Here is a 27698-nt window from a genome sequence, read left to right as displayed (position 1 = left end):
TTTGTAGAATGAGTCCATATGGGTTATATTTATTAATCAGAAAAAAAAAATCATGCATCAAGATTCTTGAGTGCTTACTCTTTGCTCAGTTCCTCAAGACCCTCTGGAGTCTTTTAAAGCCTCAGAACTTTCTCCAAAGCTTATTTAGAATCTCCATGTATGAAAGCGCTTAGAAGAGCAACTCCAGGGAAGCATGGTCAGCTACCCCCGTGCTCAGCTGTGCCTTTGCCCAGCCCACCCTCCTTTGGTGACCCTGGAAGCACCTTGAAGAGCCCGATTTGAAAACCACTGCTTTTGGCATGCAGCCATTATAGAAACTGTCCACACAGCAGCTTCCATTCATGATGAGAAAAGTAGCAGAGAGGCCAGGGCCGTCTGGTGGGCTGGAGTCTTCAGGGACAAATTCAGGGAGCTGGTGGGCCTTCCGCTGGACTTTCAGGGTCACTGGAACAGGGTTTGGATGAGATCGTCACAGGGAATTCCTCAACTGGGCAACACATGGAGCAGAGATGCCAAGAGGAATGAGTGCGTTCATGAGATCAAATTTTGTCCACAAGAATTCTATTCCATTCTTTGATTGTACTGTACATGGGTTGGATAAATCAAGGGTCAAATCATGTCTTGTGCAACTTGGTAGTTGCAGTCAAAGCTTAATGTAGCACAAGTGTGAGTCCCATTTCCTAACACCAGCTTTATTAAGGGAATCTACTGTACTCACAAAATAACGAGCCTTTAGAAACCATTCTTCTCTTGAATTCCTATGCTAAAGCTAAATGTGTTTCCTGTACAAAATCAGACCTTTATGGGAAAATCAGAAGCAGTGGGATCATTTGTTTTGTTCTGATAGTTGCCTTTCCATCACTTACAAAGCATGCCCCGGATTGAATTATTATTAGTGAAAGGTTTGTCTCATGTCTTACCAGCACGTCCATGCCTCATATATATGCACAGGTATTTCAAGCCAAATTTAACATGACTATCAGAAAAGAAGAGACATATTTGATCTTCAACCTCAATCTTGAGAGCCCTGTACATTCTCAAAGTGGTCCCAGTCACTGGTGTCGCCCATCTGCAACTTTTTAGTAGCTAGTCCCGTGTAGAGGACTTGAAAGTGTTTGATGTGGCTCGCTATAAAGCTTAAAGTGAATCACACCCCCCCCACCCCTCCCCGCTCCCCTTCCAGGTTCAGTTAATTAGAACAGCTTGCTTTGGTACATATATTTCAAAATAACCCATCCCCATTTATTTTTAAATATAAGTTAAGGAATTTAGGTCTATATATGATAATATTTAACCATTAAAATAAGCTTTAACAGTGTAATATTTGAAGTAACCCTAAACTTAGATATTGATTGAACTAGCTTTCTCACTTTGTAACTATATTGTAAAATTAATCACTGGTTCAGGCAAAAGAAAGCAGAACTTCAAATTAAGACTTCTAAGATTGGTGATGTTAGTATTTCTAAAACTGAACATTTAGAAGTATAAATATTGGCTTATGCTTTATTGATAAAAGATGTTTCCAAATCAGGTGTGAGTATAAAAATGAATCCATTAACAATTCTCCATTTACCCTTTAATGGTTCTCTATGTCCCTAAAAAATTTTACTGCAGTGTTTTAAAAACCAATCTGGACCAAAACATCAAGCTGAATAAAATTGTTCAGAGGTAATAATGAGCCCTTAATCTGTAATCTTTTAATCGTGTATCTTTTTTTTTTTTTTAAAGATTTTATTTATTTATTTGAGAGAGAATGAGAGAGAGAACACATGAGAGGGGGGAGGGTCAGAGGGAGGAGCAGACTCCCTGCAGAGCAGGGGGCCCGATGCGGGACTCGATCCTGGGACTCCAGGATCATGACCTGAGCCGAAGGCAGTCGCTTAACCAACTGAGCCACCCAGGCACCCTTAATCGTGTATCTTGATAAGGAGGATGGACCGCATCATTTTGTACCCTTCCTGTAGAACAGACATACTCCAACTGACATTTAGCATGGAATTTGCTTTTTATATTTTTTTAAGTTTTTTTTTTAAAGATTTTATTTATTTTATTTATTTGACAGAGAGAGAGACACAGCGAGAGAGGGAACACAAGTAGGGGGAGCGGGAGAGGGAGAAGCAGGCTTCCCGCAGAGCAGAGAGCCCGATGTGGGGCTCGATCCCAGGACCCCGGGATCATGACCTGAGCCGAAGGCAGACGCTTGATGACTGAGCCACCCAGGCGCCCCTGCTTTTTATATTTTGACCTTTTTCCTTCGTTTTATAAAAATGATAAAACTATGATGTATAGGGTTTTTAAATTGACCTTTAAGTCCCATTAACAAAACATGGAAGTATTTTTATGACTATGCAAAAAATTAGTTTTGAATTTTCAATAATCTAGAATTATAATTTTCAGTAATTTAGAATTATAAATTCTAATCCATTTTAAGTATTTTGCTTCACAAAATTATGCTGAAAACAGTATTGTCTGACCTGTTTTCCACTGAACACTACTGGCCTCCCGATGTTAACTATTTTTTGGAGAAAGCAGCCACTGATCAAATCGGTATGGGAAATGTGACATACTCTAGCGCCCTCTTGCTGATTTGGTGTACATTAATATGCTAAAAACTTTTCTCACTATAATAATAAAAAAAAAAAAAAACCCACAGTTTAGCTTTTCTCTAACCCAACATTACCCAAACTTGACCGAAAAAGACCTATTCACGTCTCTTGGGAATTTAATGCTCTATGAAACACAGCTTGGGAATTGCTGGGGTTTTGAACACCTTATTCTTATTCGTGACACATTGTGTCAGAGATGCAGAGGAGAAAGTGACCAGTTTCCTTGGCAGCATGTCACAGGGTGGCAGTAACTTGGAATAGGCCCCGAGTTCAGGCTCTGGTCCATAGCTTTGTAGTTCGAACACCATTTTCTCAGCTCTCCTGAACTATCTGGCACTATATCCAACCAAACTCACAAGAAACTGGCTAGTGGGCAGCAGGGCCAACCTGGACATTTGGAAATCTGGGCTTGTGTCTCTGCAGCCATCCAAGACGTCATATTCCTAGTATCATTGTAGTTAGGAAACCTGATAAGTCATTAGTGATTTGCTTGGTGAGCATGGAATCAGCGCAGGGTGAATTGGTTTGGGAAAAGCCCGATGAACACACCCTGCTCCGCAGTAGTGATGGACGTACCCCTGTCTGCCAGATGAGCGCACGCTCTCTCATGGCCTGGATGGGATGCACACTGACAAGCCCACTAGCTACTCCCTTCCCCCACCCCCTACGCTTTGTGCACACACGCAGGTAGCTGGGCTGCAGTACAAAAGCCTAGGGCTTTCCTTAGTAATGTTACTGCCATGAGACCCCTCCCTGGTTACTTCAATTGGACTTCAGGGTTTCCCACACTAGATAGTGCTTACAGGCTAGGTAATTTCTACAGCTAGCTAAGCACCTACATTTAATGTTGATTTCATTTGTGTTAGTTTCATGCTCAGAAGGTAACCTTTTTTCTGACCTTATTTCCAAATTATGTAGGCACCTTATAATAGCTGTCTGTGTAGTGGTTACAGTATCTTTCTGTCATGTCAAGCCATTTCTGTATTAATGCTTTCTAACTGTGAATTTAAATATGTGTAACAATTTGCTAGAAAATGCAGCATGGTGTCCTGTGATGCTGAGCTTTGAGATTGTCTTGTAGGGGGAGGGGGCATCCAGTCTGCACGCTTCTGTAGCCATGTAGCAAGAGCACAGAACACCACCATTCTTCTCAGGTATGCAGCAGCAAAGTGAGATTTACTCCTGTTTGGTTTTTTGCCAGGCTCTAAGAGATGGAAATAAGCTGGCACAGATGGAAGAAACGCCACTCTTTCCAGGAGAATCCATCAAGGCCACTGGTAAGTTTAATGAGTACACTGCGCTTATAGAGAGCCATAAAATGAAATGGCACTTTACTTGCGAGCACAGGTGATGTATGTGCTGGAGATCAGCCAAACCAATTTAATTAGGGGACAAATGGACTAGGTCTGTTCATTCTCTTAATGTCTTCATGACCTTAAGAGATAGAAGACTATATAGGATCGCTCTAAGTTCCAGTTGAGTGTTCGGTGACATCACCAACAGAAGAGGGGCCTGCCTTTTCCTGAGGAACTGAAGGCTGATTAGACACTCAGTGTAATGTAATGCTTCGTTGGAATCCTTCACTATAAGAATATATTGACAGAAGATCCATGTCATATCTTAATAACAGTTTTGACAACTTGGCAAAAGAATTTCAGTGGCTTATGAGGTTCCAGAAAGTACAATTTGAGCACAAGAAAAAGAGCGTGTGTTGCCACCCTGCCTTGTAAGGGCAGTGGCATGAGTAGAGCGCCCCCATCCTCCCTCTGGCCCGCCAGGCCGTTCGGCAGGGAGTCCACTGTGCCATGGGCAGACGGGAGGGCAACTGGGTGTGACCTTTTCATCTCACCATTGCCGGGGTTGGGCTGGGCAGTAGTTTGCTAGCCTGAGTGTTGCCTTCTTCCCTCACTGCTCCCTCCCAAAGATGTGTGCTCCATCTCAGTATAATCATCTTGTGTCAAGAATGAGGGGCGCCTGGGTGGCGTAGTTGGTTAAGCATCTGACTCTTGGTTTCAGCTTGGGCTGTGATCTCAGGGTCATGAGATTGAGCCCCATGTCGGGCTCAGCATGGAGTCTGCTTGTTCCTCTCCCCCCACCTCGCTGTCTTATTATCTAAAATAAATAAATAAATCTTAAAAAAAAAAAAAAAAAAAGAATGTTTGAGTAGCTGGGCTCTCCCAGGGCCTCCAAACAATACTGCTGCTGAGTATCCTAGCCTGTGGCTCTGAACCCTGCTTATCCTATCGGTGGTTTTGAAACTTTCTTTCTTTCCTTTCTTTCTTTCTCTCTCTCTCTCTTTAGCAGGGGGAGGGGCAGAGGGAGAGAAGAGAGAATCTCACGCAGACTCCAAGCCCAGCACAGAGCCCTGCACAGGGCTCAGTCTCACAACCCTGAGATCATGACCTGAGCCGAAATCAAGAGTCGGATGCTTAACCGACTGAGCCACCCAAGCGTCCTGAAACTCTTCATTTAGCTTCTGGAACTTTTTTCACTCCTGGTGGTCCTCTGGCCTCTCTGACTATTCCTTCTCTGGGAGTTCTTTCTAGCCCTACCTCCATGCTGCTTTTGTAATGATCTGATTAAAATGCAGAGCTAATTATATGTCATGCCTCTGCTTCTTCTCCAGACAGCAAACTACACAGATTTCAAGTGTACAACATGAAGAGTTTTGACACATTATGCACCTGGGAAACCATCATCATAGTCAAGATAATGAACATATCCATCACCCCCAGAAATGTCCTTGGGCCCTTTATAATCCCTCCCTCCCATGCCTTCTTCCCCATCCCCAAGCACTGTAGACTAATTTATATTTTCTACAGTGTTTTAGAAACGTAATCATTGAGTATTTTCTTCTTTTGTCTAGCTTTTTCCACTCAGCATAATTATTTTGATATCCATATTGTGGAATGCGTCAAAAGTCATTCCTTTTTACTGCTGAACAGTATCCTATTATGTGGCTACACTACAGTTTGCTTATCCATTCATCTCTTGGTAGATATTTGGGCCGTTTCTCCTTGTTGGCTGTTACAAACAAAGCTGCTGTGAACCTTCACGAATAAGTCTTCTCTGACCTCATGTCCTGTCATCCTTGCTTCACCCTTTGACCCAGCCACACTGACCTCCAACAACTCTGCACTCTCTCCTCCTTCCCTTCCTTCTCCCATCCCGCCTCACCCTCTGCTGCCCTGCTGAGCTAAGTGGGTCGTTTTCTGAGCTCTTACCGCGCCCACGGTGATGATAGCATTTGTGAGGCTCTCATATAATAGTGATTTTCTGTGTAGCACCTCTCATAGGGCTTGGCTGCTTGTGAGCAGGAACTGTGTCCGGTTACCCCTAGAACCCCAACAATGGAAGCTGCCCAGTACATACTGAGCTATAGAAAAGTTGAATGGAAGTGTTTTGAGAACTTGGCTGGATGACAACTTTAGTGCCTTTAATTGTCCCCCTCGGACTCCTCTGTAGCTGTATACGCTCCTGCTATTCCTGTGCAGCGGCACTTAGAGAAGATGGTGAAGATGTGGTTATGTTTGTGACAGGCGTGAGCTTCTTCACACCTGCTGGACTCCAGTACGTTGTCGATAGGGATACTAAATATGTTGATATTAACAATAAGAAAATAAAAATTGATATGGAAGCTGATAAGGAATTTGAAGCAAAGAAGTCGTTTTCCACGCCACCGATGTGGTTCTACTTTTTGTCATCTGTAAAACAGTTTCCTTTGGAGGTGCATTAGCTTTCATTAGGAGTAATTGATGAAATAACAGCCCGGGGTCTTCAGAGTTTAATTACTGTGTTTTTGAACATGATGAATTTATCACTCAGGGAAAATGTTAACTACCTGGAAAACAATGACAAAGTGTAACTTATTAAGAGGCCCTTTACTTAAAACCCCACTAAGTAGCAAATCAGAATTGTACAAAATGGAATTTTCTTAGAAGACTATCTGTCTTTAATGTGATAAAAAAGGTAAAGTTCCTAGAAAACTGGAATCACAAATATATATATTTAGAAACGCAAGATTTATTGAAGCACAAGTCTGTGGCTAAAGTTGCTACTTGGGGTTCGTTCTTTCAGTGAAAGACGTCATGTACATCTGCCCATTTATGGGAGCAGTGAGTGGAAGCCTGACGGTGACTGACTTTAAGATGTACTTCAAGAATGTAGAGAGGGTAAGTTTTTAAAGGGGTATTTCATTTTTAAAAACACTTCAGAACACAGTCAACAATAAAGAAGAAAGTAAAAAGAACCCTGAAATCCCATCACTCTGAGAGAACCACAGGGTGAGTTTTAAGATGTGCACATTTGGAAATAGATTTTGCATCTAGAAAAAAATGCTGTTAAAGTCACACTTAGACCTGGTGGGAGGAGTTTAACTGTAGCCTTGACATCGACTTCATAAAGCATGTTATAAATCAGACTTCAGTTTTATAGTTGGGACAAAGGGGAAATGTAAACTAAACGTGTGTTTTCGCCCAGAGAAGACTTCAAGTGTGAAAGCCCTGAGGACTGGCACTGATAGGCCTTTGTTAATTTGTAAACCCAGGACCCGAAGTTTGTCCTCGACGTTCCCCTTGGTGTGATTAGCAGAGTTGAGAAGATTGGAGCGCAGAGCCACGGGGACAATTCCTGTGGCATAGAGATTGTGTGCAAGGTATGGTGCGAACACATGTGAAACTGCCGGGCGGTCAGTGTGGAGCTTTTGCTGACGCGTTCTTCACGGTCTTTGGGCAGTGAGAGTCCCTGGGACTATTAGTAACTCCCATGGTTTCAGGACAGAGGCCTCTTCAAATCTTGTATCAGCTAATTCATACCACTCTGCAAGCTGTTGAGGTAAACCTCTTGTCTTCTATTGAAGTATTCTAATAAACATGGACCTATAACCTAAGTGCTGATGTTATTTGTTACATTTCAGAGAAACAAGTGAAAAGCAGAGATCAATACTTTTTTCCAGTTTGTTGTTTTAACACAGCCTTTCAGAACAGTGGATGGTCAGAGACTTCCTGAAGAGACAGCAATAGCCTATAAATTCTGTGATTAAAAACATGATGTTGGGATTTTCACTTGAGCCATGCTTGTTTGGTTTTCTTCTCTTCCTCCAGTGCATTAAGTAGAAATGTGTGTGATGATTTTAATGAGTAGTCATTTACGAAACACTTTAACTGGTGTGTCTTATTCCCAAAGACTTTACCTCACGGGGTGCACTTTGTTAACAACCCTAAAGTCCCGGGAAAGAGAGTCTGTGCGGAATTGCTAGGGTCCCTTCCACGGTCAGGGTTTGGATTCCTGCCAATGTTTGCTTTGATCACATCTCTGAACACAGCTCCCTCTGGTGTGGCCCCAGACTGCAGCTGAACCCATTTTTTCAAAGAATCCTTTACTCTTGCAGATCATGAATCTACTGGCGTTCTAGACTCCCTGTGGGCACTTCAGGGCAGTGCTGTCCTGCAACAAATCGCATCCGTCCTTCTCAGGCCAGGGTTCCCCATGCCAAGCCGCGTGAAGTGGTTGTGGGACTTAAAGCAGAGGGGTGATTTGATGGTCCTGCAGTTTGGGAACTTGACATTTTCCTTCTTAGAACTCTCCGGTAGCTTCCCATCATCCTTAGGCTAGAGGGAAGACTCACCAAAAGCCTGTGTGTCTGAGCTGGATGACCGCCCTGTGCAGCTTCGCCTCCGGCCACGCTCCCCTCGTTCTCGCTAGTCCGGTTCCTTCAGCTGCTCACACTCACCTTGTGTCTCCCTTCCTCGTCCTCCCCCCCGCCCCGGGCTTTGAGTCTTCGCACCTGCTCTCTCCTTTGCTTGGAATGATTTGCATTCTCAGCAATCCTAAATAGCAAGTGAGCTCCATCAGCTACAAAGGTGTGTGTGTGTGTAGTCAGAGTAGCTTGGAGGGAGGGCGCACTGGGAAGTGACATTGCTTAGGCAGGTGCCTGGGGCTGTTGAGTGAAGCTGTTTTCATGGCCAGGGTGAGATTTGCTGATAGCTGCTTTAAAGTGTTTTCCAGCCTAGCATGCCAGGGCCATGTCCCCAGCCCCCTCAGCTCCTACCTGAGAGCCTTGCAGGGCGTAAGGTTTGGTTTCTTTTAACAGGTGGTACACAATTCAGAAGGTACAAAAGGGGTGTGTAGGGAAGAGTAAGTCTCTGGCCACCCAACCCCCTAGCCACCTTGTTCCAGTCCCAGTAGGTGGGCGCACAGGCGTGTCCGTGTGGTCTTTACCAACGTCGATGGTAGTGTATTCCATAGCCCATCTGCCCCCTCTTTCCCTGTTAACGGTGTGTCTTAGAACTCCTTGGTATCAGTGCAGAACTGCTGCTGGTTTCCCACAGCTCCTCAGCGCACCAGCCTCTATCGATGGGCATTTCAGTCATTTCCATTCTTCTCTGTTATAAATAATATTGCAACAATAACTTTGCCACTTCCCGAATTGCTCTTACTTTAATCTGTTTGTGGTCATATTTATCTTCAAATTTCATGTCATGTTAAGAAGAATGAGACTTTTGTGTTTAACGGCGTAGGTTTAAAAAGGTCAGGGGGCCCTGCTCAAACCAGTGCTGGGGAGAAATCAGAGCCACCTCACTGGGAGCACTCCCACGGGCTCGGCCAGCAGCTTTCATGGTGGGGCGTTTAAGAAACATTCTGGGAAACAGCATCGTAATTTCTGTAAGGAGCGCACTGAGGGACATAGTCTCGATGTGATACAGAGTCCTTGCTGTGAGCGCAGGGAGAAACCTCTGTCGCATTTCTATTTTATGGATGGTGCAAAATCTGCAGTCGGCTCTTTGGGCAGCTTAATGCTCACAGCTGATTCTGTGGCACACCTTTAGCAGTCAGTGCACAGGACCTGAAGGCACATCTTCCAGGTACTAACCTTCTTCTTGCTTCCATCTGATGAGTTCTCTCCCCAACATGTCCCCTTTGTTCCAGTTTCTTCAATGGCTGTTACCTTGTTGGAGGTGCTTTTGTTGTCTTTTGTTAGTAGAAGTAATCTATCACATGAGAAATGAATACAAATATTTTGTTTATCTCTTTATAGCATGGTGTCTGACTCATAGATACTCAATAAATATTCAATAAATGAGTTTTGCTAATTGTTTAATAGGATATGAGGAACTTGCGACTTGCTTATAAGCAGGAAGAACAGAGTAAACTTGGGATATTTGAAAACCTCAACAAACTTGCATTTCCTCTTTCCAATGGGCAGGCAAGTACACCAAAATACACCTTTGCATGTGTGTTGGGGGGAGGTCCAAAAAGTCATGTTTAATTATTCCTTTTTTCCAGAGGTTTCCTTTATCTCTTTTCTCTGTTTGTGACTAATATTAGGATATTTAAAATTTGTCAGTTCTATGTAATGATTAAGGAAAGTGCCAATGTGTTGCTTCCAAATTTACAGGTTAGAATAGAAATCTTAATATATTTAGCTCATAGCTGAATGAAAAGCTTTACTATTGGGTATATGATATAGCAAAGAAAAACTGACATGTGTATTTTTGTGATTTTTGTATCCAGACACTCTTTGCATTCAACTACAAAGAAAAATTTCCAACGAATGGGTGGAAAGTTTATGATCCTGTATCTGAATATAAGAGACAGGTAAAATATGGTCCTTATCAAGCCAAAAATAATGGGTTGAGCATCTTTCTCTTTTCTAACAGGTTAGAAATTTAGTGGAGAAAAAAACCGTTTGAAACAAGTTGTGCGTTGGTATAACTTACCTAGCTTGTAGGTTCTTCATCCCTGGGATGCCCCATTTGCCCGATGCCAGACCTTTGATGCTGCTGCTAGTCAGCCTTTTTCCAGAAGGCAAGTGGAGTACTAGCACTGGGTTTAAAAAGCGAATCGGCCAGATGGTTCTTATTAGATATTCTGGTAATGAGTTGATGAGTAAGGACCAAAACCAATGGCTTCACTTAGATTAAGTGTATGGCATGACTACATCAGTCTGGTATGGTGTTCCTGTGCCTAGAAAGTCTTCAGTGCATTGTCAGGTTCAAGATATTCCAATAAGATACTGTTTTGATGACATTTAATCTTTGTGTCCACTGTATATTTGGTATGGTGATTTATATTACTTACTGTAGATGTTTGTAAAACGTTTCTGTGTCCCTAAAGAACGTTCATGGGTTTTTCAAAAGCAATACCATGCTCATTCTTTATAGAAAACACAGCAAGAAGTGTACAGGATTGGGATTCTAGTATGTAATTTTTACCATTTTAAAATATGTTTGGAAATTCTGATTCATTACATTTTTAAAAATAGGTAAGAAATGGGTTATGTTAGATAATCATATATTTAAACTTCTAAGCAGCAGTGAACAACAAATTATGAATGGATTTTTCGGAGAAAATAAGAAATGGATGTGGTTCACACTTAGTACTTTTTGAAAATGCAAAAGTTTGCTCTGACACCCTGCAGGGCTTGCCAAATGAGAGCTGGAAAATATCCAAAGTGAACAGTAACTATGAGCTCTGTGACACCTACCCTGCTGTCATTGTCGTGCCAACTAGTGTGAAAGATGCTGACCTTTCAAAAGTGGCAGCCTTTCGAGCAAAAGGCAGAGTCCCGGTAAGTAATAAACATCATCACTCAGGCATAAACACAGACTGTATTAGATCTAATAGGGAACGAAACAAGACAGAAAAAAACTCTAGTGAACAAAGAAGAAAGTGAAAAAATAAGCCTAACACCCTCAATAGGCTGTGGAGACTAACAAAGGCATAGCAAGAAAGAGCATACTGTTGCATTAACAGCATCCTTCGCTGGGTTCGTCAAGCCATCTTAGAGCAAAGACACTCTCTTAGGCGCTGAGTGGAATGCTGCACCCTTACCCAAGCCAACATAGGGGCCGGCAGGGGCTGAAGTGTTTTAAACAGCTTTATTGAGGTGTAACTGCACATGTGCAGTTTGATGACTTTGAACATAACATGTCCACCCATGACACTCTCACTATAACCAAGGAGGGAGTGAGCGTCTTTGAGCCTAGAGTTTGTGGTCGGGTATAATCCGGAGTCTCCTGGCTACCTGAGGAAAACTGGAGGTTTGGGGGCCTAGCTTTAGATCTCATAAGACACTGTCTTCACTTTGCCCTCATTCTGCCACATATGTGATCGTGAAGATACAAAGATGTTTTTAAATTAGGAGACAAAATAAAACGAGTCATTCAAATAGGAGTGAGGCTTGACATTAGTCAGTTTGACTTCGTTTCTGTTGTCCTTAGAGTCATAGAATTTGAGAGGTGGAAGGGGATTTTTGGAGCTTATCTAGTCAGATTTCTTTCTACCTGACCCAGAGAGTTCCAGAGCCACTATCATGCTGTCATTGGTTTCAGCCCTCACCTTCGAGGAAAACGTGCAGAAGAGGCCTTGCTTGAAAAGACAACTTCTTTTTACTGCCTGGCAATCAGGGCACATACTGTTTTAGGAACCGTACTAATGTTTGTTGCTTACAAACACTAGGTGTTATCGTGGATTCATCCAGAAAGTCAGGCAACGATTACCCGTTGCAGCCAGCCACTTGTGGGTCCCAATGATAAACGCTGCAAAGAAGATGAAAAATACTTGCAAACGATAATGGATGCTAACGCACAGTCTCACAAACTTATCATCTTCGATGCCCGACAAAACAGTGTCGCTGATACCAACAAGGTACGTTCTCAGTAACGTTACAGAAACGGTGGCTCTTTTGTTACGTGGTGGCCGTAGGTTGTTATGCAGTTCAGTTAGACTGCGGAGTTCCTCCCCACCTGAAGGTGGGGTCTTTCTGAGTAGCTCCCAGCTGTTCCTCACCATTATATAGCTTGTGGGGCTTTGTGCAGCGTCTCTCTCATTGCTTCTCCACCATCCTGGCTGCTGAATTAATTAAGCAAAGACCCAGAAAGAGGATTATCACCTAAAGAATCAAGTAAGACTTTTAATGAAATGATCATGAGGCCCTTGGGAGTCCATTTAACCCATGAACTGTGGAGATAACTTGATTAATTCGTATCTGGTCTGAAGCTCTGTTAGAACGGAGTCACCTGTGTGAAACCAGGCACGTGTACAAAGTTGCCGTAGATCACATGCAGGAGTGTCATCCGCAGACCACTCCTGTTCGAGCCCCGCTAGGTGGAGGGGACAGGATCCTTCACACCCAGCCACAGCTAAGAGGCCACGCCTCCAGCACCTGCTCTCCAAGTAGGAAAAGCTCTGAACTGCGTCATTTCTATTGCCCACGAATGCCTTTCTGACAGTGGTCCTGCAGGCGTGCATCTGGCAGAGGACTTGGCCCTCTCTGTGAGTCATTTCAGAGATCAGGAAGGTGGCGGCAGCCCTTCCCATCTCATGCTTACTTGTAAAATGACACTTGGGTCACAGACATGTAATGCGCACCTACTAGGGGCAGGTGCTGGGGGAAATACCAAGACAGATACGGTGAGGTGCTCTGTTATAGGAGGGGTCAGCTCGGCGTGTGGGGGGAGCCCGGAGAGAGCCTGGCCAGCCTTGCTGGTGAGGCTGGGGGGAGGCGGCATTAGGGCTGGCTGTGGATGGTGAGCAGGAAGAGACGGGCACGGGCATCTAACAGCGTGCCAGAGCACATCACTCACAAGAATGGCAAGATGTGTAAGGGTGCGGTCACCAACCCCACGCCCAGCCCGTGTCCCCCTAGCAGTGCCTGGGAGTCTGTTTCTCTTGGCAGCTTGGGCCTCTTCTTTCCATGGTGATTATTCCATCGTTGAGCAAAATCTCCAAAAAGCCAACCTCCTACCGCCCCTGTCTCACTCTGGAGAGAAGCCATTACCTTCCGCTTCAGAGAGCACACAAGCCACCGGACATGCCATTTCCCCTCAGTCCCTGGGTGCTTGCCATGTGTCACAGCTTGCTAGGCACTGGGGAGGGACACACTGAGCAACAGTCACGCGGTCTGCCACGTGGCCACGCAGTGTGCCATGGAGGAACATAGAGTATGCTCGGAGAGTAGAAGGGGCCTGGTTACTTGCTCCATGACCCTGGGCCATGACTTCATCTGTCCAGACCACAAGTGCCTCGCCTCTCAAGTGAGAGCGACAGTATGTCTGCTTCCTGGAAGTACTGTACAGGGCCCAGGACAGGGCCTGTCCCGGAGAAAGCATTTGGTTCGTGGTAGCTGTCATCGGTCCTGAGCTCAGAGTGAGCTGCTCTGTCTGCGTGACTGTCATGACATCTCACTGCCTGGGTCCCTCTCTCTGACCTGGCCAGCTCAGTCTCCTTCACTGGTTCCTCCCCTCTCCGCAACCTCCAAATCGTGGTGCTCCTTGAACTCCATCCGGGCTCCTCTTTTCTACTTTGCACCATCTCCCCAGGCTGTCTCCTCCAATGCCACGACTCCAGACACTCTCTGTATGTTGAATTTGATACCCGAGTTTCCATCTCACTCTGATCCCTCCTGAAGGCGAGGCAGAATGTCTGTCCCACTGTCACATTGACATCTCTGTTCAGCTGTCTCCCATGTAACGACCTCCGTGTATCCAACTCGACCTGAGAGGCGGGGCAGTGAGAACCCTGCGCTTGGCAACCAGTTTCGCCTGGGTTTCCCTCCAAGGTCTTCCCTTGCTGCTCTGTCACACCCTGAGCAGGTTATTAACCTCTCCATAAGCCTTAGGTCTGTAAGATGGAAGGTGACAGTGTGTGGCGTAGAGATGTACCAGGATGACATCTGAGAAGAATGTGCATCATGGCCGCAGCACATGATGCTCATAAGCTCGCCACCCCGGTGGTCTGGCCTGGGGGGTGACTGGTGGTGCCAGTCACGGAGATGAGGAAGACCGGCAGAGGAACAGGGCGGGGAAGGACATGGGCAGGATAGGAGTTTCCTGTACAAATTAGCACAAACTAGGTGGCTTAAAATAACACAAATTGATTCTCTCACAGTTTGGGAGGCCAGAAATCTGAGATCTGCCCAAGCTGTGCTCCTTCTACGGGCTTCAGGGGAGAATCTGTTCCTTGCCCCTTCCAGCTCCTGTTGGCTGCTCTGTGCGCGTAGCCGTGGCGTGCGGATCTCTCCCTCTGCCTTCATGTGGCCTTCTCTACGTGTCTGTGTCTTCCCTCTTCTCTCTTCTAGGGATACTTGTGATGGTGTTTAGGGCTTTCCCTAGGTAATCCAGAATGGTCTCTTCATCTCAAGATCCTTGACTCGATGACCTCTGCAAAGACCCTTTTTCCAAAAAATGTCACATTCACAGTCACCAGGGATCTGATGTAGATCTCTTTGGGTGGGGGAGTGTTTTTCAGCCTACCATGGGGAGTCATTCTCAATTAGTTCCCCATGCTCCCACAGCTGGTGGGTCATTAACCCCGTCAGTCTTTTCACTTCCCTGCGTACTTCCTGTCACCACTGCAGGACTATCCCACAGAAGTAAGAAGCATGAGAAGAGCTGCATTCACAGAAGCAGTCTTCTAAACACCCTACAGAGCAAGGGCAGTTCTTTGTGTGTGAACTCATGTGGAAGAGGCAGAAGCAGGACACCGAACTGCATGTCTGGAATGATTTTGTTTGTAGTGCTGTTATGTCTAGGAACCAATCAAGTCCCTGTTAGCTCTTCTGTATATATTACCATCTCATCTGCAAGGAGAGATCCTTTACTTCTTCCTTTCCAATCTGGATGCCTTTTATTTCTTCGTTTTGCCTAATTTCCTGGCAAGAACCTCTAGTACCATGTTGAGTAGAAGCAGTGAAAGCAGTCATCCTGGTCTTGTTCCTAATCTTAGGGGAAAAGCTTTCAGTTTTTCACCATTGGGTATATTAGCTGTGGGTTTTTCATAGGTGCCCTTGTCAGGCTAAGGAAATTCCTTTCTCTTGTTAGTTTTCTGAGTGGTTTTTCCATGAAAGGGTATTAGATGTTCGAAGGCCTTTTCTGTATCAGTTGAGATGATCCTGTGTTTCTTTTTTCCTTCAGTCTGTTAATGTGATGTATTCCACTGACTAATTTTTGTATATTGACCACTGTAGTGGGTCGAGTAGTGTCTCCCAGAAATTCGTGTTCATCTGGAACTTCAGAATATGACCTTATTCAGAAATAGGGTCTTAGCAGATGTAATTAGTGAAGAGGAGGTCATAGTGGAGTAGGGTGGGCCCTCAATCCGGTGCCTGGCGCCCTTAGAAGGTCATGTAGGGAAGATGGCAGGCTGCACGAGCCGCACCAACGCTTGCCAGCCGCCACCAGAAGCCAGGAGTGGGGCACGCGACAGAGTCTCCCTCCAAGCCCCCAGAAGGAGCCAAGCCTGCCAGACACACTGGTCTCGGACTTGTAGCCTCCAGAACTGTGAGGGATCAAGTCTGTTGTTTTAAGCCCCCCTAGCTTGTGGTACTTTGTTACTGCGGCCCTAGGAAGCTCCTACAACCCCCTTACGTTCCCGGAATAAATCCCACTGGGTCCTGGTGGATAATCTCCTTAATAGACTGCTAGATTCAGTTTGCTAGTGTTTTGTACAGGCTCCCTTCAGTCCAGTCTCCACATCATGGCCGGAATGACCTTCTAAACGTCTACCTCTGCGCACACCCTCAGTGCCTTGAGGCAGTGACGTCTAGTTCCTGAACGGGGCCTCTGAAGCTCTCCACCCCCGGGCCCTTCCTTCCTGTCTCTGCAGCTCCCAGGCCCATGTCCCAACTGTGGGATGCTTCTTTCTGTTCCTGTAGCACGTCCCGGTGGCATCTCTGAGCCTTTGCCCCCAGAGCTAAGCATTCCCCCGTCCTTGAGATGACATGTCAGTGTCTCTTCCTCGGGGACGTCTTTCCAGATGAGCGGAGGTCTCCCTGTGTGGTGGTGCCCTGCACACAGTTGCAGTTCCTCATTCAGTGCACGTCCAGCCACCGGGCCCTCGGCGCCAAGTGGCAGGGACTACTCTGAGGGTCCCCGGAACCCAGCGATTACATAACAGCTGCTCCATGACTGGAATGAGGGGCTGGCTGGTGGGTCAGTTCCTCTCTCCATGGACAGTCGCCATGTAGGGGGCCTGATGGCAAGTGGCATGGTATGGGAACTCAAAAGTCCGGACTCCATTATGGAGCCAGTGTGATGGCACCAAAGGGTTTTCAGTCAGATTGTTTCTTGAGAAAGTGAAACATGGAGGGAAGGAACTTAGCTTTAAAGGTTGCATTTGAGGAGCCTGAGTGGGGAAGATAAGGCTCTGGAGCTCAGAGAAAGGTCAGGTTGGAGGCTGAGATTGGGGCCCAATCTCACGGTGGCAGGCTGGGTGGTGGTTGCAGGCTGGGGGCGGGCAGGGGCAAGGCCACCAAAGGAGTCCAAGCCACCTGAGCCATCTGTGGAGGCCGGAGAGGAACCCACGGGAGGAAGGGGTGCTTCAGGTGGTGGGGGGAGACCCCAAAGAGGGAGGGAGTGGTCCTCGATGTCAGGAGAAGAGGAGCATCCAGTGGGAGAACTCGTGGGAGAGGTGTCTTAGCTCGGGCTGCTCCAACAGGATATCAGAGGCTGGGTGGCCTATGAACAACAGACACTTATCTCTCATAGCTCTGGATGCTGGGAAGTCCAACGTCACGGTAACAGCAGATCCCGTGTCAGGTGATAGCCCACTGCCTGGCTCGTAGATGGCCACCTTCTCACCGTGTCGTCACACTGCCGAGAGCAAAATGAGGCCCACTGTCTTCTGTCTCTTCTTATAAGGGCACTAATGCCATCATGAGGGCTCCACCCTCCTGACCTCATCCCCTCCCAAAGGCCGCATCTTCTGACATCATCTTTGTAAGGATTAGGGCTTCAACACATGAATTTTGTGGGGACGAAAATATGTAGTCCGCTACAGGAGAGGTGTGTGGACTTTGGATTCTGAGGGCGTGGGCATCCCGCCCTGCCACTTTGTACCTCTGGCCCTTGGGAGTTGTCCGCCCTCTAGGAGGCTCCCATTCTCTCACCTGGGAACCTCCCCCTGCTGCTGAAGACTGGCAGACTGATGGGCGGATGGCCTGGCAGGCCTGCCCCAAGCGCAGAACAGCTGTGTGAAATCAGGGAAACCTGAGTCCATCCTTCAGCCGGCTGCTCCCTGGGGGTGTTCGGGTTTCTTTTTCCCACGAGGGTTGGGGATGGCCCTGCCGCCACTGCTGTCAGCTTATTCTTGGGGCCTTGTGGGCTAGCAGGGAACAGTGTCCCCACATCTCCGGCTTCTCTCCAGAACCCTGCTTTGCCCCCATACAGAGAGGTCTGGCCAGCAAAGTCTTGTATTCCAGAACGCTCTGGACCCCCTCCCCCTGTTCCTTCTGGGGTACAGGTGGGGCCTCTTCTCACCCTCCTTCCCCTTCTGTCTCAAGACCTCCAGATGCCTGTTCTCTGCGAATCTGTTTACTTCCATAACCTCATTTCCGGATTGTCATTTGTCTTATTTGTATCTTTAGTGATCAGTTCCTGGGCAACAAATTGCCTTTAAACACCTTCTCCTGGTGCTTCTCCTTAGCACGGGCTTCCTCCGTGCTGAAGGCCTGGATGAGCTCGAGCCCAGCGCACCACCTCACAGAGCAGCTTCCCCGGGCCCCGGGGCTCCGGCAGGCAGGGGCTGGGCCCGGGTCCTCTGCCTGGCGCAGGGCTACAAACGTGGGAGGTGCTCGGTGAGGTAATCCTGCCCTGTGCTTGACGATCTTGGGGCAGGGAAGGCACCAAGCCTTGCATGGATTAGCATTAATTAAGAAAACTGATTTTACTTAATTAGCATTTAATCTGCACAGCGGCCCTTTGAAAGTCTTACAGGTGGGAAGGTTGGGGTGCAGAGAGGTGAGGGCACCATAACTATTTGGGTGGCAGAGCTGGGATTACAAACCCTTTTTCCCTGCCACCAAAGTCTGTGCCTTTCACCCCTCTGCTGTGTTGTTACTTCCTTTGTCAGCAGCATCTTCATTGGATGCTTCGGTGGTTTTTATGAAAATATAATTCTGTCATGGAGGCAGGACTGTGCTCGAGACTGCTTTGTCTGTAGTGGGTGTTACAAAGTGTTTCACTGAAGTTAAAGCATCTCCTAGAATTCTGTGAAATAACCTGAAGTGTAGCTGGTATCCAAATACACGGACATTCTTGTTTTCCTGTCAGGCACATTAGCCACTTGCTTAGCCCCTGCTCCTACGCCCGGGTAACCGGCTTCTAGCCGCATGCAGCCCAGTCTTCCCTGGAACTACTTCCCTGCTGAGTTCTTAGATCTAGCCTGGGCTCTCGGACTCGGCCTCTTGTCCAGGTCGCTCTGCGGCCTGTCCTCTGTGCATGGGGGCCCAGGCCCCAGTGCCCCCGCCCCCAGCTCCCTCTCGGCCCTGCCCGTATTCCTGTGCTCCTGCCTGGCCCAGCCTCCTTAGACTGTCCTGCCTAATGTCCGCCAGCCAACACCTTGGCTCAGTAGCCCTTCGGCACCCCCACCTGGCCCAGTTCCGTTCTCCTGCCAGTGCCCCAGACTGCTGAATGTTCCATGAGAACGAAAGGCTCACAATGTGCAGGCTGGAGCCACTCCAGATTCATGCTGGAATTCTCCAGCCTCAGCTGGGCCCTCAGTGATGCTTGGAAGTCCCTCCTCCCCACCCCCAGGCTCCCCAGAGGCCACTTCAGCCCCTTTATGACTTTTTTTTCTAATGTACAACCCTGCCCCACCCCCTTCATCCTCAGCAGCTGACCTTGCCTTTGTGCAGAGGCCTCACCAAGCCTCCTGCCACCAGACCTGGAAGCTGCCTTGTACTGCCGTCCACAGAAGCCTCCTGTTAACGGAGGCCGAGTGGCCTCCTCTCTGTCCTCTACCGACTCTGCCATGAAGTCTTTCCCATCTGCACGAATAAGCTGCCTCTCCAGCCACTGTCACCGTCCCCTTCCAGCTGGCGCTGTTGTTCTCCTGCCCTTTACAGACGGGCTTCTGGGAGCAGCTCTCGCCCTGAGACGCGGGGTGCGCACGACCGGCCGCTCGCCTCCTAGGCCTGTGAAGCGAGCTCCCGTCCCCGGCTCTGCCCAGACCGTTCGTGGTGCGGTCACCAAATCCAATGTGTATTTTTCAGTTCTTTTCCTCGACTTCTCAAGCTTTTGGTAGTTTAGTACTTTTTCCTTTTCAAAATACTCTTTTCCTTTTTTCTTCTTCCTCTAGTCTCTGGCAGCTCTTCTCAGTCTCCTTTGCTTTCTGTGCCTTAAACGCTGGCCTTTCTCAGGCTCCCAGGCTCCGCTTCTCTCCTGGCTTACCTCCTGACCTTGAGCACGGTGTGCCAGACCTCTGTCCTCCAACATCCTCCGTAGGCCAGTGACTTCGTGTCGTAGTCACAGCTGAGACCTGTCTTCTGAGCTGCAGACCGCTGCCTGCAGACCTTTCTGCTTACATTTCTCACAGGCACCTTGCGCTCACTATGCTGAAAGCTGAACACTCTGTTCCTTCTGTAATAGTCTGGTCTCAGGAAAGGATACCACTGACTCTTGGGGTGCCCGGCCTGGAATCCTGGGCGTCACTGCCTCCTCATGGGCTTCCTGCTTCCATCGCCCCAGTCAGCCATCGTGTCTTGCCCCTTCAAGATCTCCAGTCCGCTGCGTCTCTCTGCCCTGCTGCCTCCGCCACGATTCCCTCAGCCAGATGAGTGCCCGTCTCCGAGCTGGTCTCCCTGCGGGAGATCCCACCCTCCTCCAGGCCCTTCTGTCCAGCACAGCCAGTGGTCTGCCACAGTGCAAGTCTGACCCTCTCCCCGTGCCTGCGCCGTCCAGCCCCAGGCCGCCCTCTGGCCGCCTCTCCCACTGCTCTCGCCACCGCCGTGGCGTGCTCTCAGCTCAGCTGCTTGCCTGCCTCTCGGGGAGCCGCGTCCTCGCCCATCTCTGGGCATCTACACACCACGGCCCCTCTGCCCTGTGTTCTTGACCTTCCTCCCCACGGCAAAGCTTTCCTGACTTGTGTTCTCAGCGTGGACATCTCTTCTGTCCCCCTGGCAGCCTCCCGGGCCTGGCCACGTGCCCCCAGCACACCCCGTGCTCTCCTGCAGCAAAGGACTTGCCCCCCTGCGCTGCACACGTCCCTCTCCTCACCCGCCTGCCCTGCCAGATTGTGAATGCCTTGAGGACCAGGGTCTCCACTTGTCACCCCAGTATTTAGCTCAGGGCATTAATATCCACACGCTAAGTGGTTGGAGACGAAATGAAGGGTGTGGTCTTTGGGTTCACGATGCATTTATTATGTCTTTGGAGATAAAATTCATATAACATTAATCTGGCTATTTTAACTGTCCCAGAGTTTACGATTCAGTGACTTCTGGTATATTCACAATGTTGTGCAACAATCCCCTCTAACTCCAGAATGCTTTCATAGCCCCAAATAGAAACCCTGTGCCCATTGGCAGTTGCTGCCCATTGTCCCCCCCCCCCCCGCCCCCCAGCTCCTGTCAACCACTAATTTACTTTCTGTCTGTATAAATTTCCTTGTTCTGGACCTTTCATATAAATGGAATCATACAACATGTAGTCTCTGGGGCCTCAGTGTGATGTTTTTAAGGTTCACTCATGTTGCAGCATGTACCAGCACTTCTTACCTTCGTCTGACTGCCTAAAGTCCCATTGTATGGAGAGAGCACATTTTGTTTGTCCATTCCTCCACTGCTGGGCAAGTGGGTTGCTTCCACTTTTTAGCTGTGGCGAATAGTGCTGCTGTGATCTTTCATGGACAAGTTTTTGTTCGAGTACCTGTCTTCAGTTCAGTGGGCATGGAATGGCTGAGTCACGTGGTAATCCTGGGCTTAAATCTGAGGAGCCCCCAAACTGTTTCCCACAGGGACTGCACAGTTTGAATCCCCACCAGCAGCATATCCGGGTTTCAGTTTGTCTACGTTCTCATCATGGATGGGTTCTGAATGTTGACCTTCACAAAATAGAAGCTAATTATAGACCAGATTTTGTTAGGAGATTACCAACGGGTCAGCCATAGTCCCTGTTTTTGTTTCATTTGCATTTTATTTTACTTAAATTGCGTAAACCTCCTTGTTTGGGATTTACAAATAGTTTTATTATACAGAAATTTTTGTGGTAGTACAACTTTTTCTGTTCAGACAGATGGCACGAACAGACAGAACCTTTAAAAATTAACTCACCTTGAGTAAGATCCAGTTGTTAATGGTTTAAAAACTGATGATGGGTGCAGGACAGTTGTTATGGGTTGAATTGTGTCTGCATAAAAAATATGCCAAATATCTAACTCCCAGTACCTGTGAATGTGGCCTCATTTTGAAATGAGGTCTTTATAAATGTAATCAAGTTAAGATGAGGTCCTGTTGAATTCGGGTGGGCCGTAATCCAGTCTGACTGGGGTCCTTAGAAGAAGAGAAGAGAAGAGACAGACACGAGGTGAAGGCCATGTGATGATGAGGCAGAGATTTGAGTCATGTGTCTGTAAACCAGGACCACCTGGGGCTACCAGAAGCTGGAAGAAGCAAAGAAGAATCCTCCCCAAGGGGCTTCTCAGGGAGCACGGCCCTGCCGGTACCTTGATTTTTGGCTCCAGCACTGTGAGAGGACATTTCTGTTGTTTTAAGCCGCTTAGTTTGTGGTACTTTGTGCCAGCAGCCAGGGGTGAATCCTACAAGGATTAGGAGGTTTATTATACACAGATGGCCTTGTTGCTTCCTTAACGGTCTCTTTCTGATAACACTAGAAACAATCGAAGTATGAACTCAGATGCAGTGCTGTTCTGTCTCTTGTTTTTCACAGGCCAAGGGTGGAGGGTTCGAAAGTGAAAGTGCTTACCCCAACGCGGAGCTCGTGTTCTTGGAGATCCACAACATCCACGTGATGAGAGAATCCCTGCGTAAATTGAAAGAGATCGTGTACCCTTCGATAGATGAGGCACGGTGGCTCTCCAACGTGGATGGGACACACTGGCTGGAGTATATAAGGGTAAAGAGAGCTGGTCCTTGACATGCTTTCTGGTTAAGATTTCTCTGTGTACCTGCCATAAATCTGTGTCTCCACGTGGTTTCTCAGCACTGTAAAGAAGCACATCTTTGCAGTATTCTAGGCTCTCATAGTTTCCACAGGCAACATTCAGACTGTGGTCTTTGTTGAGGGATACTGCCTGCGTCAGATCAGGTTTGGAATGTACTTTGTAGCCCTGTAATAAACGACTGCATTTACTGTCGTCATTTTTCTTAGTGTTGGGTGTGTTCCCCACCCCCAGCGCTACTGTTTCTGAGTGATCCTCACTTGATTGCATTGTTTGGTTTATTGGCCTGAACTTCTTAACATTCTCCACAGAACTATTTTTTGCTGTCCTAGAAATTAAACGTAGCCTGCTCTAATGTGCCTTCTTTTCTGAAGATGCTTCTTGCTGGGGCAGTAAGGATTGCTGATAAGATAGAATGTGGGAAAACTTCGGTGGTGGTTCACTGCAGCGATGGTTGGGACCGAACAGCCCAGCTGACGTCTCTGGCTATGCTGATGTTGGACAGTTACTACCGCACCATTAAAGGGTTCGAGGCTCTCATAGAGAAGGAGTGGATAAGCTTCGGACATAGGTTTGCACTGGTAAGCTGAGACTGTGAGGTACATTCTTGGGTGTTTTGTTCTTTCCTATGCATGTGTGTATCACACAACACACACACACACACACACACACACGTGTGGGCTTTCTGCTCTGTATCAGACCTGAGTCAGCATAATAGAATACCATGGACCTCAGCATGGTATGTTTTTGGTAGGGCACTCTGTTTTTTAAAAATTTTTTTAGTGTAGGTATGTTGTTTTTTTTAATAAATGAGGTAAAATTCATATAACAGAATTAGCCATCTTAAGGCATACAGTTCAGTGACATTTAGTACATTCACAATGTTGTGCAAACACCAGTTCTGTCTAGTTCCAGAACATTTCTTCACCCCCAAAAGGAAACCCTGTACCCATTAAGTAGTCCCTCCTCATCTCCCCCTCCTCCAGCCCCTGACAATCACTAACCAGCTTTCTGTCTTTCTCAGTTTGCCTGTTCTAGGTGCCTCCTGTAAGTGGAATCATATAATATTTGTCTTTCTGTGACTGGCTTATTTCACTAAACACACTGTTTTTAAGGTTTATGCATATCATAGCATATATAAAAACTTAAATTCCTTTTTATACCTGAGCAGTATTCCCTTTGTTTATCCATTTCTGTTGATGGACCCTTGGATTATTCCCACCAGTTGGCTCTTGTGAATAATGCTGCTGTGAACATTGGCATACAAGTTTTTGCCATGCAGAGTACCACAAACTGAGTCGCTTAGACAATAGAAATGTATTGTCTCCCAGTTCTGGAGGCTGGACGTCCAAGATCCAGGCGCTGGCAGGGTTGGTCTCTCCTGAAACGTGTCTTCTCGGCTTGTGCGTGGCCGCCTTCTCACCAAGTGCTTACATGACCTTTCGTCTGTGTGCACCTCCCTGGTGCCTCTCTCTGCATCCAAATTTCCTCGCCTTAAAAGGACACCAGTCAGACTGGATTAGGGCCCAGCCTCCCAGCCTCCTTTTAATCACCTCTTTATAGACCCTGTCTCCAAATATAGTCCCATTCTGAGGCCCTGGGGGTTAGGGCTGCAGCGTAGGAATTGGGGCAGTACACAATTCAGCCTGCAATGGCCTGCTTTCACACTTGGGGACATACCTAGGGGTGGGATCGCTGGGTCATCTGGTAGCTATTCTCGAGCTGCCGTTTGTGTTGTAGGATAAATGGCTGTTCGTTCCTGGTCTTTCCCAGTCATTGAGCCAGTGCGGATTCGTCTGAACTGTGCATGGCACTGGAATATGCCTGAAGCCTCGTTCAGACCCACTCCCAGAGAGCAGGAGGATGGGCAGTGGCTGGGGGGTGCTTCGGTGGCTTCCGCCGTGGGGGTACCAAGTACATGGGCCGTGAGGAGGAGGAAAGGCAGCTTCACAGCCTGGGAGCCACATGCCCTTCGGGGGCCGTCGTCAGAGCCTCCTCTGCACTGCGCCCCTTCCCTCTGTGCGCCTCGGTCCCCTTCTCTGAGGTGGTGTGTTGAGCAGCAGAGGTGAGTTTGTGTGTGTCAGATGCTTAGGACCGGGCCCTGAGGACAGGTAGGTTTAGTGGGGGCGAGTGAAGCTCTCCCCAGTGTTTGCATCTGGTCACCTGAAGGCTCCCAGGCCATTCCCTGCCACCACTCCCCCCCACACTGTGTGTCCTGGCAGAGAGGAAGCGGGCAGGGGCCCTTGACTAGATGGGCGGTGCTGAAGGTTATGGACTGAGAAGCCCGCCATGGCCACGCACAGCACGCATCGGGGTGTGCGCGCACGCTCCGCTCCTGGCCCTACGTGCTGATGCGGGTTCGTCATGGTGATCAGATCATGAGATTCCTAACGGCTGCAGTTCACTGAGCACCACTGTGCACCCACATCCAGCACTGTTACATGTATCATCCGGTTTAATCCCAGAGCCACCCCGAAGCAGCTGCCGTAACAGATTTCAGGAGTGTGACCCAGCTGTTGAGGGTGGAGCCAGTTCCCAAGCCGCAGTTGCAAGCCTGCCGTCACCTGCTTGCTGCCTCCCTGTACTCTACCCTCGAGCTCCTGTTAGTGAGCCATCTAAGTTCCTCCCTGAGGCCAACTCCTGTCCTTGGCCCCCTGTTCCATCATCCTGCCTCTGGCCTGCCTCCCACTCCCCTCTCGCCTAGATGGGTCCCACTGGCATAGAAACATGCCATTATTTATCCCACCCTGGAAACCAACCCTCTTGACCCTACTTTTCCTCCAGCTGTCACCGCAAAGATCTGTCCCCTTTACGATAAAGCTGTCCTGTACTCACTTCAGCCAGGCTTCCTCCTCCCAACACCCACCCCACCCCGAAACTGCACGTTACAGCCACCAATCACTGCCACTTTGCCAAGCCCTTCTCTTATTTGGCCTGAGCACTTGACGCTGTTGGTTCTTCCCTATTCCTGGAAACCGTTTCTTCCCTTGGCTTCTAGGTCTCCACAGCCTTTTGAATTTCCTCCTATCTTTTGGCCCTCCCTCTCTCCCCAACCTCTTAGTGTGGGGGTGCCCTAGGACTCAGTCCTCAGATTGCTTCTCTTCTCTCTGTGTGCTTAATACCTTAGTGATCTTGACTGGTCCCACGTCTTTAAATACATGTGCTTTAAATCTGTTGTCGCCTCCTCGGTGCCACTGATGCCCCCTTCATCTCCCTTGGGGCTGTGATGGCAGCCTCCTAACTAGTTTCTCTGTCACCTATCCCCTTCCAATCCATCGTCCTCGCTGCAGCCAGATGGAGCGTTCCAAGAAGCAGATCTCATGCCGCCATTCCCCAGCACGAATCCCGTGGCCTATGCGGTCGCGGGCAAACTCCTCAACTCAACATTTGAGGCCCTTGGTGATCTGGCCTAGTCCACCTTCTCAGCCTTGTCTCGCCTCCCTCCCCTTGCCTCATGCCCAGCTGCTTACCGTGCTCTTGGTATCCCCCACCATGGTCCCACTGCTTCTACTACAATGCATCCCCGGCCAGCCAGGAAGTAGGCACATCCTTCTGTCCTTCAAGGTTTATCTCAAATGAGACCTCCTCCATGACTGTGACTCGTGGGATTTGCTTCCTCTGGTCCCTCCTCTGCCCCGTCCTAGGTTGGTCACTTGTTCCTTTGTGGCCCCACCATACCCATTCCAGACTTGGAAGCCCTGGGCACATTTTAGTGTCCTTGTTATTTGCAGGCCTTTCTCCCATGACTAGACTGCAAGTGAATTATTTGTTTAGCACAGGTACTTTGTCTCATTTATCTCGGTACCTCAGGTGTATAGCCAAGAGCGTGGCCTCTATGGGACACCATGACATGTCCTGAAATTCCAGGGGCCAGGCAAGATGCCTTGCGTACACCAGAGGAATTCACTGAATGGCTGTCAAAAGAATGAATCTTAAATTGCGAGCGGTCATACAAAACCGTTCCCGAGGTGCCTTAAATACTGAAGAGCAGGTTCTACAAATTATTTTGTAAAGGGGAAGTACAGAGATAAGTCAACTTATACAGCTGCTGTGGAAAACAGTATGGCGGTTCCTCAAACAATTAAAAATAGAACTACCCTGTGATCCAGCAATTCTGCTTCTGGGGATACACCCAGAAGAAGTGAAAACAGAGACTTGGATAATTGCACACCCACGTTTATAAACAGTGTGATTCACAGTAGCCCAAAGGTAGAAGCAACCCTGGTGTCCATCGACAGATGAATGGATACATAGAATGTGGTCTGTCCATACAGAGGAAGTGTTATTCAGCTTAAAGAAGGAAGGAATTTCTGACACATTCTACAGCATAGATGAACCTTGAGGACCTTCTGCTGAGTGAAAGAAGCCAGTCACAAAAGGACACATACTGTAGGAGTCCACTTGTAAGAGGGACCGAGAGCAGTCACATTCATAGGGACACAAAGTACACTGGTGGGCGCGGTGGGGTGGGGGGGAGCTGATGTTAATGGGGAAGAGTTTCAGATTGGAAAGATGGATGGTGGGGACGGCTGCACAGCAGTATGAATGTACTTAATACCACTGAGCTGTATGCTTAAAATGTGGCCCATTTGATGTTCTGTATGTTTCACCACAATCGAAAACCAATAAAAGAAAGAAGACCAACTACTGTAACTGCGAGGCATGGATTTCCTTGTTTTTATGTCTCTCCTGCTGGCAGTTTCAGAGACCCAGTATTTCTCGTGCTTTCTATGTGGTGGTTGCATCAGACCTTCGTAATGTTCCTTTCTCATCCTTTTACTTAGTTATCAGAATATTTGAATCTTCTCTTAGAATGCTCACTTTCAAACTGTTTTTTAATTTGACATTTTCAGTGTTTTGTCCCATTTGTGTTTGAAGTTCTTTTAACTTTTACCAGGAATCTATGAGTATGTTCTAAAACACTGAAAGGTGTGAAACACACTATTGGATGTCAAGAATGTCTCAGAACTGCAGAAGAACACAACACTGGGCTGCCTTGAGCAAGGACTCCCCATTACCATTTCAAGTGTGAGATTTGGGGACTCTCAGTCCTGTAGAATTGGTTGAAATGTGTAGATTATTGCTTGATTCTCAGACTTCCTGACATTTCTGAAAAATGGGAAAACCTGTTTTTCCATTTGTGGAGGAAATGGCCATCGTAATGTGCTTTCTGAGCAGCTAATCAGTAGTCCCACA

At 47.6% G+C, this 27698-nt stretch overlaps 1 protein-coding gene across 9 annotated transcripts in view; it reads left to right on the top strand.

Moving 5' to 3' along the window:
* The window catches only part of MTMR1 (myotubularin related protein 1), a 62004-nt gene that overhangs the window by 18134 nt on the left and 16172 nt on the right, over positions 1-27698 (top strand). For all 9 annotated transcript variants that reach the window (XM_035011910.1, XM_035011900.1, XM_035011918.1 and 6 more), the window contains 9 exons: positions 3808-3883; positions 6684-6778; positions 7153-7260; positions 9709-9810; positions 10119-10202; positions 11026-11175; positions 12066-12254; positions 22271-22456; positions 22877-23083. In XM_035011910.1, coding sequence (XP_034867801.1) covers positions 3838-3883; positions 6684-6778; positions 7153-7260; positions 9709-9810; positions 10119-10202; positions 11026-11175; positions 12066-12254; positions 22271-22456; positions 22877-23083 — 1167 coding nt within the window. In that variant the 5' untranslated portion in view covers positions 3808-3837. The remainder of the gene's footprint in view (positions 1-3807; positions 3884-6683; positions 6779-7152; positions 7261-9708; positions 9811-10118; positions 10203-11025; positions 11176-12065; positions 12255-22270; positions 22457-22876; positions 23084-27698) is intronic.

This window comes from Mirounga leonina, unplaced genomic scaffold (assembly GCF_011800145.1).
Source record: "Mirounga leonina isolate KUSES-001 unplaced genomic scaffold, KU_Mleo_1.0 Mir_101799, whole genome shotgun sequence".
NCBI classification, from domain to species: domain Eukaryota; kingdom Metazoa; phylum Chordata; class Mammalia; order Carnivora; family Phocidae; genus Mirounga; species Mirounga leonina.
This window is presented reverse-complemented; position numbering and strand designations above follow the sequence as displayed.